Source organism: Melopsittacus undulatus, chromosome 4 (assembly GCF_012275295.1).
Source record: "Melopsittacus undulatus isolate bMelUnd1 chromosome 4, bMelUnd1.mat.Z, whole genome shotgun sequence".
Classification (NCBI taxonomy): Eukaryota; Metazoa; Chordata; class Aves; order Psittaciformes; family Psittaculidae; genus Melopsittacus; species Melopsittacus undulatus.
Window position 1 is genome coordinate 63258238 of NC_047530.1, and position 17847 is coordinate 63276084.

The 17847-nt window shown below is 34.6% G+C and overlaps 1 protein-coding gene across 6 annotated transcripts in view; it reads right to left on the bottom strand.

Moving 5' to 3' along the window:
• Positions 1-17847, bottom strand: part of CCSER2 (coiled-coil serine rich protein 2) — a 67298-nt gene that overhangs the window by 17956 nt on the left and 31495 nt on the right. For all 6 annotated transcript variants that reach the window (XM_031053398.2, XM_031053396.2, XM_031053397.2 and 3 more), the window contains 5 exons: positions 15806-15968; positions 14968-15163; positions 6225-6308; positions 4020-4106; positions 3448-3546 (listed from right to left, as the gene is read on the bottom strand). In XM_031053398.2, the coding sequence (XP_030909258.1) occupies positions 3448-3546; positions 4020-4106; positions 6225-6308; positions 14968-15163; positions 15806-15968 (629 nt within the window). The remainder of the gene's footprint in view (positions 1-3447; positions 3547-4019; positions 4107-6224; positions 6309-14967; positions 15164-15805; positions 15969-17847) is intronic.

The following is a 17847-nucleotide window of genomic DNA, read 5'->3' on the forward strand; positions in this document are numbered from 1 at the left end:
TTGGTATTTTCTTTCTTCCACGATAGTTAAGTGATAGACATCCACTTACTGGAAGTGAATTCCACATAAGAGATCCATTTATAAGAAATTCTAGAAACATCACGGTCTACCCTGTTAGTGAATACTTGTCAAGCTTTTATCCTGAGGATGGCTAACTAAAAATAATGCTTCTCTCTAAGTTTTCATTGCCTATATAAACAGTTGGAATGACGTAAATTTTGAGCATACTGTGAGTACATTACTTCCAAAACCACCTAGGCAATATGTAGCTAGCTATTAATTAGCATATATTTTCAGCCACTAAGTTTTATCACATAAGGATTCAGCTTTCAAGGATTAACCTAAAGTTATATAGCTTCTATTTATGTACATATTTATCCTTAAATAGGAAAAAAACCCACAACCTTAAAAGTATTTTCAAAAACTGGTCTCTAAAGAGAATCATGCCAGACAAGTCTATAATCACATCAGGATGGGCAATGTTCTAGAAATACCTGGTAATAAAGAAAGACACAGATGACCTTTCAAAGAGTACATATAATGATTTCACTTGTCCACTTATGGGGAGAACCGTAAAGTGAACAGAAATATTAGCTATTTCAAATGGACTGCAGAATTGCAATAAATTGCAACTCATACGGTCTTTAAGCTCCTGACTGGAATCCCTTAGTAGCTGATTTACTAGTTTATTCTAGTATCTATTCTTTATGAAACACTACATATTAACAATGTTTGTTAAGCACATTTCTGGAAGCATTTAAAGTATTTCTTGAAACAGTAATTTATTTGTGTTCCTAGACACCTACCAAGGCTTCAGAAATCAACATGTAGTATCAGCTCTGCTAGAATTCAGTAACTGTCACAATAACCTTGGAAGGTGGAAAACCAAACTAAATTAACTTCCTAATATTCACCATCATTTAAAGTGACTGGCAGTTCAACAATTATAAGAAAATATGGAATAGTTATATATTAATCAACTTTGATAACTATTACCAAGCTCAAAGAAGCAAAAAAAGCTTATAAAAGCTTCAAAGGAGCTATTCCCTCATTGTCAAGACTTCAATTACAATTTGGTTTTACAAAACTGTAGTCTGTATAAAAACTTCATGATTTCATATACATTAACTACATTTCATGCTTCATATTACATTTAGGACCAATAAACCTAATTTTTCCCAGCCTGTGCTCTTAAGTCCATTATATTAAGCCAACCAGAAATGTTAATAAAGTGAAACTAATTTTAAGTGAAGATACAGTTTGAGTGTCTCCTGCTGTTTCCACATATTGTACTCATACCTCAAGTAAATAGAGCCAATTGTCTCTTCTTTCTGTTGCAAGCAACATTTTTTTATCATTGGGTTATAGATCAACAGTGATTTCATGCCAAGGTTTTTTCTATATTTCTCCTTCTATTAAGCCATGCCAGGAAGCATACAAACACACAAATGCATGTTAGCAGAGAAACTGTAAAACCAGAAAGTTGAGGTCAAGAACTGAAACTTGGCTACAGCAGCGAGACCACTGTCCTACTTTAAGAAATCCCACATCAAGGAGCTCGTATCAATTTGTATTTGCTTACAGAAATCCTAAAAATTGCAAATATACAAGTAAAACATTTAATAAAGCCAATCCCACACATTCTCCCCAAAACTTCTGAGGTATCATCTACTTATTTGTAAAAGCTCCTGAAAAAGCAATGTATTTTGAAAATTTGTCAATACTTCATGAATTTTCCTAATTCCTTTAGCAATTTTTAAGTGAAACTTTATATGGAGATAAAAATACAGAGACATTTATAATGTGCATCTAATGATCATATGCCTACACACATAGGTATGAGCATCATATACATATGTATGTGTATACAGGTACCCACGTGCATACACACACCAAACCATTAAAACAATAGAGGGTTTTAAACAAAAAACCCTAAAAAAATCACCTCTCCCTTGACCTGAACAAAAGTGTCTTTTTAAACAAAACTACTGAATACCGTTCAAGAAATATACTGAGCAACCTGACCAAAACAGATAATTGAGCTAAATAACTTCTTTTACCCAAGATATCAACTCACATTCCCCAACTTCGCCCAATATATCTCTGTCTTATCATTTAATACTACAGGTTACTCTAACTAATGCTCTGTACTTTGCAACTAGCTTTCAATGGTTACTAATCTGTTTCTGAATTTATGTGGAAAATGGGATAGCAAAAAAAAAAACAAACAAAAGGAACATGGAAACAACAATAGCCACTAACCTAGTAATAATATCCCCAAGAAAAAAACTAATGAATATCACATATATGAAGTTAAAGCTTGGCAAAAAGAAACAACAGAAGAGCTCAAAAGCTCCAAAGTAACAGGAAAACAGAAACAAACAGGATAAGCAAAGACATTACACATACATTCTGAAATAGAGGTGTCAAAGGAAACTAAAAGCTACTTAAGGTTATGATCTTTTTATATTGGGCTCTTAAGAGGCAGAAGACTGTTGGAAAGCATGGTGTCAATAGGATAATGCTGTTTGCTAGCAAGTGGTGAACATACAGAATGGTGGTATTTATTTTAGCACAACATATTTAAAAGGTAATTTCAAAAAGATAGCAGAGGTCATTTATTTGTACTACAACCTTACACTGAGTAACTCGAGGCACGCTAAAAACAAAGAAACAAATATCTAACCCACTTTAAGCCTTTTAAAGAAATCTCTTAGAATTCTCTAGCTAGAGCAGTAGCTTCAAGATCCAAAGACTATTTGCTGGTAACTGATAAAATGCTTCTTTATCATTCAAAGCTAATTCCTTATTATTATTTAATACTAAATATGTTGTCCCTCTCCCATCTTAGTGTTCCATGAAGATACATGAAGAAAACATGATCCATGCAACAAAATATGGGAATGAAGATGTCCTTTGTCAAAGTGATTTTCAACCAATTATCTTTTGAATGATTCCAGTTATTTAAATAAATGATAAAAATAAAAAATTTAAAAATATGAAAATAAAATATTAACCATCTTTTTACACTTATGGACAGAAACTTAGAATACATTGTGGCATTTCCTCAGTAAATGTCAGAATGTCAACAATGAAACTTTAACTATAAAAAAAAAAGATACACATACCTATGACTTTAAAATGAAGATATAGGAAAAGATGTTATGTAGGATTAGATATACAGCTTGGACTGACTGTAACTTACACAGTGCAATGGGAGACTATTTTTAAGAGAAGACTTCTTATTTTAAAAGGAATATTTATAATAAATGTTTAAATAAAAGGGTTGCAAAAGAATGCAAGAGCTGAAGAGCAGGAAAGATACCACTCTCACAGACAGCCCAGAATCTCTTAAGCAAGGCCAACCTGTGTGACAACAAAAGTAGTAGAACTGGGGAATGAAATGCAGAAAATCATACCCAGGAAAAAACGGTACATTTTACTCACAGAACTCCTCCTCCAGGAGGTTTGCGTAAATTTATCAGCATACGTGCGTGTTGCCCCTGCAGGTTTTTGACTGTCTTTCTGGCAGTTCGACCTAGTAGCCTTAATCACCCCAAAAAGAAAAAAAAATAGGAGAATTTGTTAGAAAATAAGTCTCTTAGAAAAGCACATTCAATGCCCAGTATTCAAATACCACATATTACTATAGAAACTAATATTTACAGTGCTGTACAACTGCTTCTTTTCCAAAAGTACATTTAGAAATTATCTAGAATGTTTATTTTTGGAAAGTGTTTTTGATTCACTTGAATCTCTGAGGCACCATATTCTTTAAGTTGCCTTTCAATAATTAACACACTAAAACATGTAGAATCAGTCTGCTAGCTGAACCTTCACAGACCAATCAATGAGTGAGGTGATTCTAAGCAGAACCCAAATCTACCTTTGTTATAATGCAATCATACAGAAAAAATAAGACATCTAGCCTTCTAAAATCCTTCATAAGAATTACCTATTGAAGTTACACTCTCCAGTGCACACTTGGGATTTCGTTAAGCCGTTAGCATTATACTTACAAGTTGATGCTCTAATTGGTTGATTGTTTCATCCTTCTTCTTCAGTTGATCTTTAAGCTGCCTGATCTCATTCAGCAGATCATCCATCTGCAATAGAAGAGTGGGCAACACAGGGGTTTCTATAAGAGCTACACAATCTAAATCTACACCTCTAGAGGACATACTACATCAGATGTTCATAGAGGACTGGCAGTAACATTAGCACGTGCTTTCCTTTTCCTATTCATGTGGTGAGACAGGCTGTAGGCATATAATCTGAAGAACGATGAAACTTGACTAGAAGTCTCTGTAAGAGATTGAGTTGAGCTGACCCACTAGATTTTCAGAGTAAGTAAATTAACTGTATTTTTCACACAGTAATTAACCTGCTGTGCAAGTAACTGGCATCAGGTAGATTAACTTCCCTAGCCACCAATCTCTACCTATAGTTCTCATTATCCAACAAGATAATGATACACTGCAGGTTAAAGGTTGAGTGCATGGCTATTTAAAAATCATTAATATAAACCAATAGAAACAAGAAAAAAAATCATTTAGAAACATATGCATAAGTACATTTACTGTATGAAAACAGCACAACTAATTTTAATATATCCTACTAAAAATTGAAGACTTTTTAGTAGCAAAGTTCAGAAGTCAAAAAATTGGTAAATATGCAAGACTGATTTCCCCTCCCCCCCCCCTTTTTTATGATTTTTCATCACAAGGTCATTTCAATGTATTTTATAACTGTGCCATTATGCCTTCAATCTAATAGAATACATCTACTACTTCAGTTTCAGCAAAGATTTTGTTAGTTACTGCGTTAGAACAACACCCAGACCGATTTGATGTGAAATTTTTCAAACCATATCCCAATATCAATTAAAGAAGTGACAACTCAAAATGTCAATTAATCCTAGCATATATTTGTTGAGAAGTTAACAAGCAATACTTTTTCCTGTAGGAATTAAGACTAAGATTCTAAGGGTTTGAGGGAGATGACTGTAGAATCACAGGCAAAAGAAATACAGAGACAAGAGTTAAAGAAAACAGAAAGCCTAAGTGTTAACAAGGTTAACAGAAACCAGGGTTGCTAAAAGATGATGTCCATGGATCTATAGCTTTGGCAAGCCTCTTAAACCCTGAAACAGGTTTTGGATAGATGACCTTCAAACAGAAATAAGTGTTCTTTGCTTTCAAGAAGTACTTCTAATTCCATTGGCTCTTCAGCAAGTATTGTTCCCCTCGCATATTGATTCCTTGCAGGATCAGTGATCTTTCTATACTGACTTTACAATATGAGCCAAGCAATGCTAGAAAAGCTTACCACCGTAGAAAGCATGACATTACAAGTCCATGACCATAAAAGATAATACTTTTTGGAACATCCTTTGTGTACAGGGATGCTGGGGAGGGACTATTCATTAGGGACTGTAGTGATAGGACAAGGGGTAATGGGCTGAAACTTAAACAGCAGAGATTTAGATTGGATATAGGGATATATTGGATATAAGGAAGAAATTCTTTACTGTTAGGGTGGTGAGGTACTGGAATGGGTTGCCCAGGGAGGTTGTGAATGCTCCATCCCTGGCAGTGTTCAAGGCCAGGTTGGATGAAGCCTTGGGTGATATGGTTTAGTGTGAGATGTCCCTGCCCATGGCAGGGGGGTTGGAACTAGATGATCTTGAGGTCCTTTCCAATCCTAACTATTCTATGATTCTATGATTGCTTTCTCCCTTTAATAGCCATTCTAAAAAAATAAGATAATCTTTGACTGTGGAGTCCACATTGGTTGCATCTGCAATACCTGCATTATCTCCGGGAAAATCTACTTTAGATTAAAGATATTTCAAACTGAAGTCTACAATAAATGTAAGGAAACAGAGTAAGTAACTAAGTATTGTAGGACTCCACTTTAAAGCAAAAACTGTCTTTTCAAATTCTAACACTTATCAAGTAAGTAGAAAATTTTTGAAAGAAGTTACTCTGTTAATCCCCACATGACTGCTATAAACACCAAAAGGCAAGTTATGTTAATTATTTGAACTGCACTAGCATTTATAAGTATGTATTTTAAAAGGTCAAATAAACCTATTCTAACAAAACTGGAAAGATTAAAGTGTTTATGAAACACTACATACTTATACACATTTTTGGTTTGTGTTTAAGAAACACAAATAGGTTTGTATCTCTTATCCTGTAGAGTAAATTGGTACCATTTACCTTAAAAGTTGTTTCAGGTTCTTGCAGTTCTGGACTTGATGGAACTGAGAGCTGAATATCCTGGAGTGACACATTTTCATCATTCTATCAGAGAATACAACCAAGAACAACACGTCAAATTACTCACTGAAACAACTCCCTTGCAAACTTGCTTTCAAAGATGGAGATATATCACCTCTCTGTGGAACCAGTTACAATATCTGACCTCTGCCACCACGAATTTTCCTCCCCCCCACCCCCGACAGGAGAGCCTCCCTTGCTGCAGCCTGTGTGCAGTGTCCAAATAAGGGTCATGAACAGCTTTTCCTCACAAAGCTCGAGGAACAGCTGCAGCTATATCAAAGTATGATGATCTTGCACAAAAATCTGGCACAAATTGGAGACTGTGTTATACGAGGAAGGAATGGTGACACTATGGGACTTTAAAAGCTTTGTTTCCTTTAGTATCCATTCAAATAATGTCTGAGCAGCATCAAAATACACAGAAAATATTTCAGCTAGGAATTCTTAACTAAAAAAGGAAGATTTGCTACTGTGCAGATTAACACAAAATGAATTCACAGACATCAAGACTAAATATCAATTATAAAAACTGTAACTACACAAAACTATTCTTTCTGCTGCCATGACAGCCATGAATTCTGAAATTAAGCACAGCAAGTAGAAATAGAAATAACAACCAAAGATGCTAAAAGACGATTGCATAGGTATGTCCTGAAGCACTTACACTGTGACAAACACACACACAGAGCCATTATGTGCAGTACTCAAACCTGTGGCACTCAAGCCTCAAAAGGCTGAGGTAGGTTGCATAGTCAAGTCACAGACTGAACAAACTGATGGTTGATTCTTGTGATACGTTCTCAGGTTTGTTCCATGATGTCCTGACTAATCACTGTGATATCAAACGACAGTACAATTATTTTTTTGGTCATGGATGACCATAACCCCATTTCCTTGGTGTAAAAAGGTTTATTTCCCACCACCTCCCTCTCTGTCCATCTCCATCTGCTACCTCCTTAAATACAAAATAAATCTTCTACTTTATATATTTTCAGGTTCTCAGACTGAAGTATCTTTATCCAATGATCTCACTGCCTAACACTGTATTTGCAGAATACGAGAGCAGCATGTTTCAAAACCTGTCCAAAACCACTCTAAGCCTTAGACAGCAACTCCTCAAAACCCACAGAAGTAAAACTCTGCTCAAATGCTAAAGATCAATTAAGGGGAAAAGCAACAACAGATCTATATGTTCTTTGTAATCCATTAGAAATATTTCTTAGAAATTTAACTAAATTGCAAAAAAAACACTGAGATTACTCAGATGCAAAAAAGCAAAAAAAAAACTACTTAAATGAACTTTTAACAATTCAATTTTTATTTTTTCCTATAGTCACCAATTACTTGCAACCAAAATATACAGAACCAACAGCAGTCTTAAATGGTAAGAGTACAAAGAACTACCATACAGTCCCAAATTGCTTTTACCACACTACAGACAGTTGATTTAATTTCACTTAAGTTTAATTTCATAATTTGCAGTTATTTGGTATTGGTTTGTTTCTAGTTGGCTTGTTTTTTGTGTTGGCTTTGGGTTTTTTTGTTGTTACTGCTGTTGGTTGTTTTTTGGAGGAGTTTTGCTTTTTCTTTTCAATTCATGGCCTTTTTTTCCCCCCTTCCTTTTAAATACTATTAATTGTAAGAGCAGTCAAATTTCAAGGCTTCTGACTCCTTAGCGTAGCAAATATTTCAGCTTACACTGCCCAATACACAGCTGTGCTCAGTTCACAAGTAGCAGTTTGTCCCATCTGGGCAGATCACCAGCAAATGACAGGCTGACAAAGCAGCAGCTTACAGTCTATGTTATGAGCAACTTCTAATAGAGTATTTTTAAATAATTTGCACAATAATAAACACACATTATTTTAAAAAAATCTAAAAAAATCATAGAATCATTTACAGATTAACATACTTTATGTTTTACTTTCCATAAAATAACTATATTTCTTATATTTTACAATTCATCAATTTTTTTTATTTTAAATAACTATTCATGCAAACACATGCACTCAGAAGAAAAGCTATAACTGATGGTCTCATTTATAATTGTGAAAGACTAATCAAAGGAATGGAAAAAACACAGAAGAGGTTAACCTAGTATATTACCATCCTCTGGTGATTCTCTGGTGATTTAAATCAAGTACTCCAACAATATACCGGACTAATATTCACTACTAAAGCAAGAACTAAGTTCATTTGCATCAATTCCCTTACCACTGTCTTAATTATCTTAACACATATAATGCACACAAGTCAACAGAAATAAAATTGAGTTCTAACGCTATCTGCGGGACTTAAAGAATCCAGTGGTGGACAGATGATAAAATTAAACTATGGTCTTTTTCGACTTTTTCCTTCCTGCTTATCATTTTGCTAAACTGAGACTGGGAAGGACAAAATCAGCAGAATGAAGACTATCCATGTACAAAACCAACCAACCAAAAAAACAAACCACAAAACCAAAAATGCCCCCCAAAGATTCTAATTTGCAAATAAACAGAATTACAAGATAAATGCAACTGGTTATATGCATGTGCTGGTTTTGGTAGCCTAGAAATTATACACTAAGATATTACCAAATTTCAGACACTTGGAAAAAACATATATATTTAACCTCTAGATAAAATAACAATAAACTTTATAAAAAGATATCACAACATTGCAATAGACACTATAAAATGCTGCTACCAGTTGGTTTTTACCTCACCAACATTTTTATAATAGTAGAAAACATTATTTATTACAGTATAATTACATCTGCAGAGGAGTTGCACTAGCCTCATTTGTGCCAAATATAAAAGATACTTGCAAAAACAAGAATTCAGGACAGTTTGTTAGTCATATTTAAAAAATATAAGCTTACAAAATGCATCAAAAAACTATTACTTATAAGCAGAAACAAAACACTTTAATTGCTTTAGAAGAAAATGGCTTTTGAAATATAGCAGCATCAGAAGGAAGAAACAGCTGTCAATATCTGTAACTGTTTCCTAAATTTAAAACATTGCAACAAACAAACCTCATACATTCTGACAATCCCAGTAGTTACTTCTAAACAATACTTGCAGTTTAGGCCTCAAAATAACTTGCAGTATGTAAACTGGCAGAGGACTAATGTTGCAGACACTCCCATTTAATCAGTTATCAAGGAACAGTCTTCAGTTATAGGCTTGATTATTTTAACCAGATATAAATTCATACATACATGTATTTGCATATGGTGTTTAATCAAGAACATTGCTCATTTAAGAAAGAGTCAAGTACTATGGCAGCGACTTATTTCATAGTCCTTTTCTTGGTGCTATGCTTATCTGCTTACCAGCAGCCTATTTGAGTCACTCCTTGTCTACAGTGATTTTCAACTCAATCACATTTACTGGAAAGGTTTTGCTGGACTTAAGTCAACAGCATACACTTCAGCTTTTGTCCAGTTTTGGGTGATCCCTATGTAATAAACTGCGGTAATCACATGCCTCATGTTTTAAAGTGGCTTATAAAGTTACAGCAAACCTGGAGTCAGAAGCCATTACAAAATACCTCTTCACACTCATCTACAAAAAGTTAGTGTAAAGGTTTTTATCCAGAGCAATCTATTAGTCTTGGAGTATTCTAAAAAGAGTCTGAAGGGAGTTTGTGTGTGGATTCCACACACCCCAGCTTTTTGTTCCCTTTATGAAGTTATTAATGTATTTAAGATTATTTTCTTGGTAGGGTATTTTATAATGGTTTCTGCAATGGTTACTTAATATTTGTATCTGATATTAAGTGTCTATGTAACAAATTCAAAGGATTTGACTATCAAAGTAGTCAGATTTGAGATTGAACATCATTTCAGCTTCATATTTCATTTCAAAGGGGACCTACTCAGAAAATCAGCATCATCTTAGTTTTTTAGAAACCAGTCAATTTTACTGTTTCAGGACAAACTCAGTGAAATCTAGAGATACAATTGTTAATTGTACATATAGGTAAAATATGTAACAATCCTTTCTTCCCTAAGTGATAATGCTGCCATGCACCTTATTTCTCTGGACAATTATTTTTCTACATTTAAAACACTTTTACATACCCAGTTCCAAATGTTACTTGTCCAAGGCACTTCTCAAGTCTACACGTCATTTTTAATCCATCCCAAGGTCATGAGCTAAAGGTTATGGGAATAACCCTCCATCGTGGCTATCACAGGTACAGCACAACTCACCCAAAGAGCCACATATTGAAATTTGTATTTTTGAGTGGATGTATTTAATATGTTCTCATGCCAGTATTTTGCGTGAAATCTCCAGTATGAATGTCACACATACATCCCTCTGCTTGCTTTACCTTCTCAAATTCCCAAAGACCTGACTTGCACTTCATAAATAATAATCTGTCACTACAGTGTTTAGCATTTGGGTTACCAAAAGTAGCATCAGAGACAAGTATTTTGTCATGAACAGCCTAATAAAAACCTCACTAACTTTCTAACCTACTGTGCTGATTATACACAGCAGCAGTTTACCTACTAGACTGTTGGGCTTTGAGCACTGCAATAATTTTGCTGTTAAAGAGTTCAGCAGCTCAAAAATAACACACTGGCATGTAACTCAGAGCAGTTACATGTTCTCATCTTCTGAGCCTCTCTTTTAGAAAAAGAAAACAAAAAACACCAAACCATAAACAAACCCCAAAACAAACAAACCAACAATCAAAAGAAAAGTCAAGCTCCACGACTAAAGAGACAGTAACAGATCCTGGAATATATTTCAACATTATAAACATGTGCCTCCTATACAGCATACAGACAGTGCAGATGTTCTTACTGCCTTTTCTTTCCATTTTCCCTTTTCCCCTTGCTTGCTTTGGGCAATATTACTTTCAGGCTTAACCTAAAACACACACACACACAAAAAAAAGGTACAGAACTTCTAGAAGAAAAGATGAGATAAAGGGTATCCTTTCTCAGGATACCTGAGACCTCCCATATTGCCTCAGAAGAAAATACAAAGCTCAAAGCTTAACAATTGTTTTCATTATACTAATGTATTTTAAGGTCTTCTATTACAAGAAAAACAAAAAATGACCCATTAGAAGCAAAAGCATTTTCAGAAATTATCTTGTGATTCCCTAACACCCTAAGATGCCTTTTAATCCCCAGGACTTTAAAAAAAAATATGCTACTAACAGTATACTATTAATTTAATCCTCAAAATTATTTCAACATTCCAGCATCCACAGTTCATGAAGAAGCTGGAAAATGTTAAACAAATATTTCTAAAGTTTACTGAAGTTCATTAAAGTTTTCTCAAGGTCTAGCCTTTGAATGCCAATTCAAAGTTTCTTTTGGTACAAACTTCTCGTTTGAGTAGTATCCTTTGCTAACATTTTTTTAAGGACACAGAAAAAATTAAGTGTCCATCAGTTAGGGGCGCTATTCACCTGCTCACTACTTGGCATTTTGAGTGTAGCTTCATTCAAATACTGCTGCAAACTACAACTTTCCACTGCCCACTGTCAAATGCTGTTATAATGACAGTCCAACAGCTAACCAACTGTTTAAACTTAAAATTTTCCGATTTTATTTGCTTTTGTTTGTTGATTTCTTTGGTTATGTCTCTTTCAATTATAGTTAAGTCACTGAGGGGAACTATTTTGTGGCTAAGGAAAAAAGTAACAATTGTAGGTGCAATTCATACAACTTAATACATAACACAAACCTTCATATTTCATTCATTAAATCTGATTCTTCAGGGCCCTTATAACAAAGGTAAGTATCTCCTGCAGATCTCACCAGATGCAAAAAGAAGGGAACACAATAAAGATGTACTTCAAAGATATGTGACTTACTAATCTAAAGCCTCAGCAAAAATACAGTGGTACGTTTAACAATGTCACACTATAGACTATATATTCATTCATACCTCTTCATATAAATGGACTAGTAATACCTGATGAGTTACAATAAAGATTTGTACTTGAAAAAGAATTTTTTTTTTCATTCATGAATGGTGACTTGAAAAGAAAAATATAAAACTTGCTTCCCCTAAAAAAAAGGGCTTCACAGATCTCATGGCCCTGTGAACCTCTTTATCTTTCAGTTCTCCTTAAAATATCAGTAAGTGCTTATCTGAGATAAGACAGATAGTTGTGAATCACTGCTGCCAGTCTTGAGAGGAAGTTACTACAGAGGATGGGTCAGTCCTTGCCTAGATCAAAAGCTCTAGGGCACCAGAAATAGTACAATTCTTATTTTAAAAAGGATGTTGTAACACTTTAGCTCTGTAGCCCCATCAGGCAAGTTGAGTAGCAAGTATAAAAAACAAGGAGGAAGAAAGAAGGTATTTTTAAGATCAGAAGAAAACTTACTTCTATTAAGCATGCAAATTGAGTACCTCAGTGAATGTTTAAGAGGCGTTAACATTTAGATGTCAATTATTACTAGAGTTAGACTTCCAAAGCATTTTCTTTTTACAATATAAAGTTAATGCTCCAGTTAAATATTTATTGAGAACATTTATCAGTAGTTCAACATATTCCTGTAAACAGTTACAAATGCATTTAGTGCAAAAAGTACGTACATTTTTATACTAATTCCTACAGAGTGAACATCACTGCACTGTCAGAGGTTACACTTACTGAAGTAATAATTTTAAAAACCTCTGCATGAGATAGAACACCTACTCCTGGTTTCACTGTTTTAAGATACAGAAAGAGGGCAGTATGTGAGGAGTAAGTACAGCATGTGTACTGCTGGCATTGTTATGCTGATCACACGGAGTTCAGAAAAGGCTAGACTACTCAAAGAACTACTTATCTTTCCAAGCAGAACTGGCAACACAACACCAAACCCTTGCTGTTGCAGCAATACTCAGGAAAATTTATATACAGTTATGTGAACTACCGTCACAGCAATGAATCCAGTAGAGCACATTAAGTTTCCCTAGGAGTCTGCTAGGTATATATTCATTACATGCTAGGTTATACAGTAAGCCACAATACAGTTGATAATTGTATAAAATTGCTTTTAATTAGTGTATCTTACTATCTTGCTGTAACTGCTCCTGTGAGCTCTAATGCCTAAGACATGACTACAGCTCTATTTCTACCTATCCAAATTACGTAAGATTGCTAGAAGTTGTAACTGCAAAAAGCACACATTAAAAAGTACACAAGAGCAGAATAAACATTCTAAAGTCCACTGATGAGTTTTAGAAGCAACAAATCAAGAAATGGGACATTTAGGTCAGGAAAATATAGAGAAGTATGCTTGGCAAAGTTTGAAGGGAAGAATAGTATTTGTTGTTACAAAACTCACACAGGGAGGGAGGGGAGAAGATCAAGCTTTTGGCAAGAGAAGCAGTAAATTCTGAAGAACATACATCTTGGGAGGTAACAGTTTCTTCTGCAATTTTAAGTTTTTTTTTTTAAAAAAAAGCTTAATCTGAACTACCTGAGACAAGGTGTGTTTTCAGTAGGCTTTATAGAAATCTGGCTACTATAAATTAGAGTGAGATTTAAAATTAAACATTCTGCATGCAACACATTATTTGGCTGTAACATGGATGCCTTTACACAATGAAATACACATGGACAGATCATCTAATTGTTTAATTGTGCTTCTGTTAAAGCTCTGGACAAAGAGTTTACTGCTACCTCATGTACTAATCGTCTGCGTGAGGCTGTTAGGAGTCTCAGTTCATGCTGTCCACTATGAAGGCATCAGGTTCTAAGAAAAACCCTTCCTCCTTTGACACTACATAATTTTTGTTCCAATTGTATTTCTGATTTTGTCAGTGGAAAAACATCTCCAGTATTCTCGGTTACCACAGGAAACAAATGGTCACATTTCTAATAGGCACAGTCATACCCTTTAAGTAGCCTCTAGGCTGATTTGCTTTTCGTTTTGCTGTTTTGTTTTAGTACCTTACTTTTAAGGCACAAACTTATTTACACTATGTTACCCTGTTAGAAAAAGAATGGAAGTATATCTAATGTTAAAGAGAACATCATACAGACACTTTTCAAGGCTAATTTGTCTATGACTCCAAAATGTCTCATGGACTTTTTTTTTAATAGCTAAGCAATTTTTGTAGCTGAAATGCCATACTTCTTGTGGAGACATCCAGCAGTTTACCAGCTCCCACAATTTGCCTAGTTTTGAGTCGAAATGAAAAAGCTCCTTAAAAGGTTATAACAATTCAGTAATTTCATACACTAGAAAGGTTAAATTTGAGCACTTCAATAGAGAAAACCCTGTAGAATTTACTCAGCTTCTTGTCAAAACACACAAAGAAGACAAAAAGAATAAGAAAAATATCTTAAGAAGCTATCCCATTGACACAAGCTTGATTAATGGGATAGATTTTAGCATTTTTTAATTTTTTTCCCCAGCTTTTTAGGATCTTATTAAGGATATACAATATGTTATAAATAAAAGTTTGTGTTGACAACCAGTGATATTTCTCTCTTATTTAGCACTATTTCCTCAGAGAAGCAGAACAGTAATACAATATTTAATAGTTTTTGCAGTTAGTAAAGTGGTGAAAAAGCAGAAAGATGGCAGTAAAAAGTGCACATTTTCTTGAACGCTGTAATTCAATGTATAACAGAAATAACAATAGCCTAATAAGCTTGAACAGAAGCCCATCCAGGCTCACTCTCAAATATATGACACTGCTTCTGTTCCATTTAAGCAGCTCACCTGGTGCAGTAATCTCTTCAGTTTCAATAACTGAGTTTTTACAGCTGTGCAGTCTTGGACCATGTGCCGAAGGGTCATTTCATCAAGCATCACAGTAGTCTCTGGTAAGCCCACCACCTGTCTAGGAGCCTGGTAAAAATTTGGTGCTCCATAGCTTTCAAAGTGACCAACAGGAGATTCTAGGTAGTTTGATCCCCTAAAAAAAAATAAAGATGAAAAAAACAAAAACACATGTATTAAAACCACAGTGACTGCAAACTAGAGCTAGAGAACATTTAGTAAAAAAATGAAATGTTATATAATGTGGGCCATATTCACATACCATGGCATACAGCAGAAAATAAATAAATCAGAAAATGCCAATGCTATTTCATTTGAATGTTGGGCTTTCTTCCCCATTTTGCACACATCTCCTGGGGACTAGTAACTCCAGTACCTAAAAAATATTGCTATAAACTGTCATTCAAACTAGCCTGTAAGACCTATAGGATTACATTTAAAAGCACGTGAATAAGTAAAAAGCTCTCTAAACACACAAAATGCAAGTAATAAGACAGTGTAATGTTTTTCCATAGAGTACATGATAATTTAGCCTAGCATTTATAATACCATATAAACACAAGTAACATACGCTTGGATTAAAAACCTTAACAGAAACAAAAATATTGAAAACAAATTGTTATAAAACTCAGTGATGCTCCCACTCAGACATGCATTTACAGACATAAAACTATTCTGAAAATGTCTTGTACTCAGTATTACTTGAGACCCGTTAGTACCAAAACAGATTTCTCATGACACTATTTTAATGATTTGGAATAAAAGAGAAGTTCCTTACCTATTTAAATCATTTTTACTATGGATATAGTGATCAGTATGGCCAAGGTGATAGTGATCCTGTGTATTCCATCGCTGCTGTGGTGCCCTTTTCCAGAATCCCTCCTGATGTTGCCTAGAATTTCTGTCTTGTCTGTCATAACCGCTCATATTTTCACATTCCTCTACATAAGGTTAAACGAAACAAAAAAAAAAAAAGGGCAGCTGTAAAATTTGTTCCTAAGACCTTGCAAATAAAATGAGTATGTGCTGGAAACAGATGCAGTGTAAAACCTGTGGGGTTTTATTTTCTTTAACTGATCCAAAAAAATGCATAGATCTTAGAACTGTCAAGCAGATTTCCGCAACAATGTCACACTTCTACCAGCATATGAACTTTTTATAAGAATAACAGTAACCAGTAGCAGAAACTATAGAAATCAACCTTACAGTATTTTTAGTTTCAGCAGAAAATCATTTGGAGGAGGTAGAGCTATGGTGAAGAAGAAAAAAAAATCCAAGAGGAATGTTTTCCTGTCTCTTACTGACAGATCTTAAGGCCTTTAAAAAGTTCAAACAACAAACACAGAAAGTTGACATTTTAGAAAAAGGCCAGTACTTCATTCCAAACAGAACAGTTTCATTTTTTAAAATACATACATCTCTCCTATTTATCTTGGGGTTTTGTTTTGTTTTTAACTTCAGAGACATTTAATCCTTACTTACTTGGACAGAAAGCCTCATTTAAAAAAAGCAAACAAAATAACCCCTTTTTATAACACTAACTTCTGCAAAGCAAAGCAGAGCAGATTCCACAAACTTGAGGGAACAAAATCTGTATTTGGCAACAGCTTGTAAACCACAAGAAACAGAGCCAAAACTAAGGCTATCTGAGCAGTCAGACACAGGAAAGAAAAATAAAAGCAATAAGCTGCTATCCTGCCATCACACTTGCTCCTTTACTTACCCAAGGAGTTTTTGCTCACATTGTCGGTCCTTTGCTAGGAGAATAACTCTACACAGGAGAACATTGTTTTATTCGGCTGCCCACTCAGACATAGCTGCGCATAAGACGCTCATAAACAGGCCTTCCTTCCTGCTTAGTTCCCAGCCTGCGTGTTGTTGGGACGTGAGCCCAGTTTTACCCTGTGATTTAAAACTGCCATCCTCACTCACTGCATACTTGTTGAGCTAGAACTGTTTCTATAAATAGCGTCCAAGCGGCATCCCGGACTCCAAAGTGAAACAAGGAGGGTTTCTAAGGACCTGGAAAGTCTTAAGAGGCTGATGTCAGTGAAGTCACACATAACTATGAGTGTGTTGTCAACAAATGCTGTTAAATATTATTGTAACAAATACTCATATCTACAATTCAGTTTTTATCACCTAGTTTGATAATCAAAAAATGACTTAAGAAAATAATCTTGTTCACCTAAAGTAACAGAAAATTTTCCTTTCTAAGCTTCCTTCTACAGCTCATAACACATGAAAATTCTACCGGGTCTACTGAAAACAAGCCCTCAATAACTCTATACGCAATTTCATTATTATGATTCTCAGCTTTATAAAATGACATTGAGACACTGACTTTTTCACGTGGTCATGTTTACTTATAGGAAAACCTGAGAGTGGCTTTTGAATTTGTCTTTTCAGATGTTTTTTGCTAATTCAGTAATTTTAAGAAACGACTGTATCAGAGGCACCTAGTTTATGCCATATTAACTTCATGCGGAAACTCAACTTACAAAAAAACCCCAAAAAACAATAAAAACCCCACAGCAGGTTGTCAGCCAGAAAGTATATTCCAGCTATACAAACACTGATACTTAGCTGTAGAAGTGGAAGTAGATTTAAGTTTATTACACTGATGCAATTTAGAAAGCAGTGGATTAAAAAAAAAATAATTTCTCATTTGTGTCTAGATTAAATGGGAAACTGATTTTTTTTTGTTTTGTGACATTCACCTTTAAAATATACATATTTTTTAAATTTGTAATTAGAAATAGAATTCCTGATGTAGATGCAGTGCATGTTTATGAACAAGGAAACTTATAAGAAATTGAT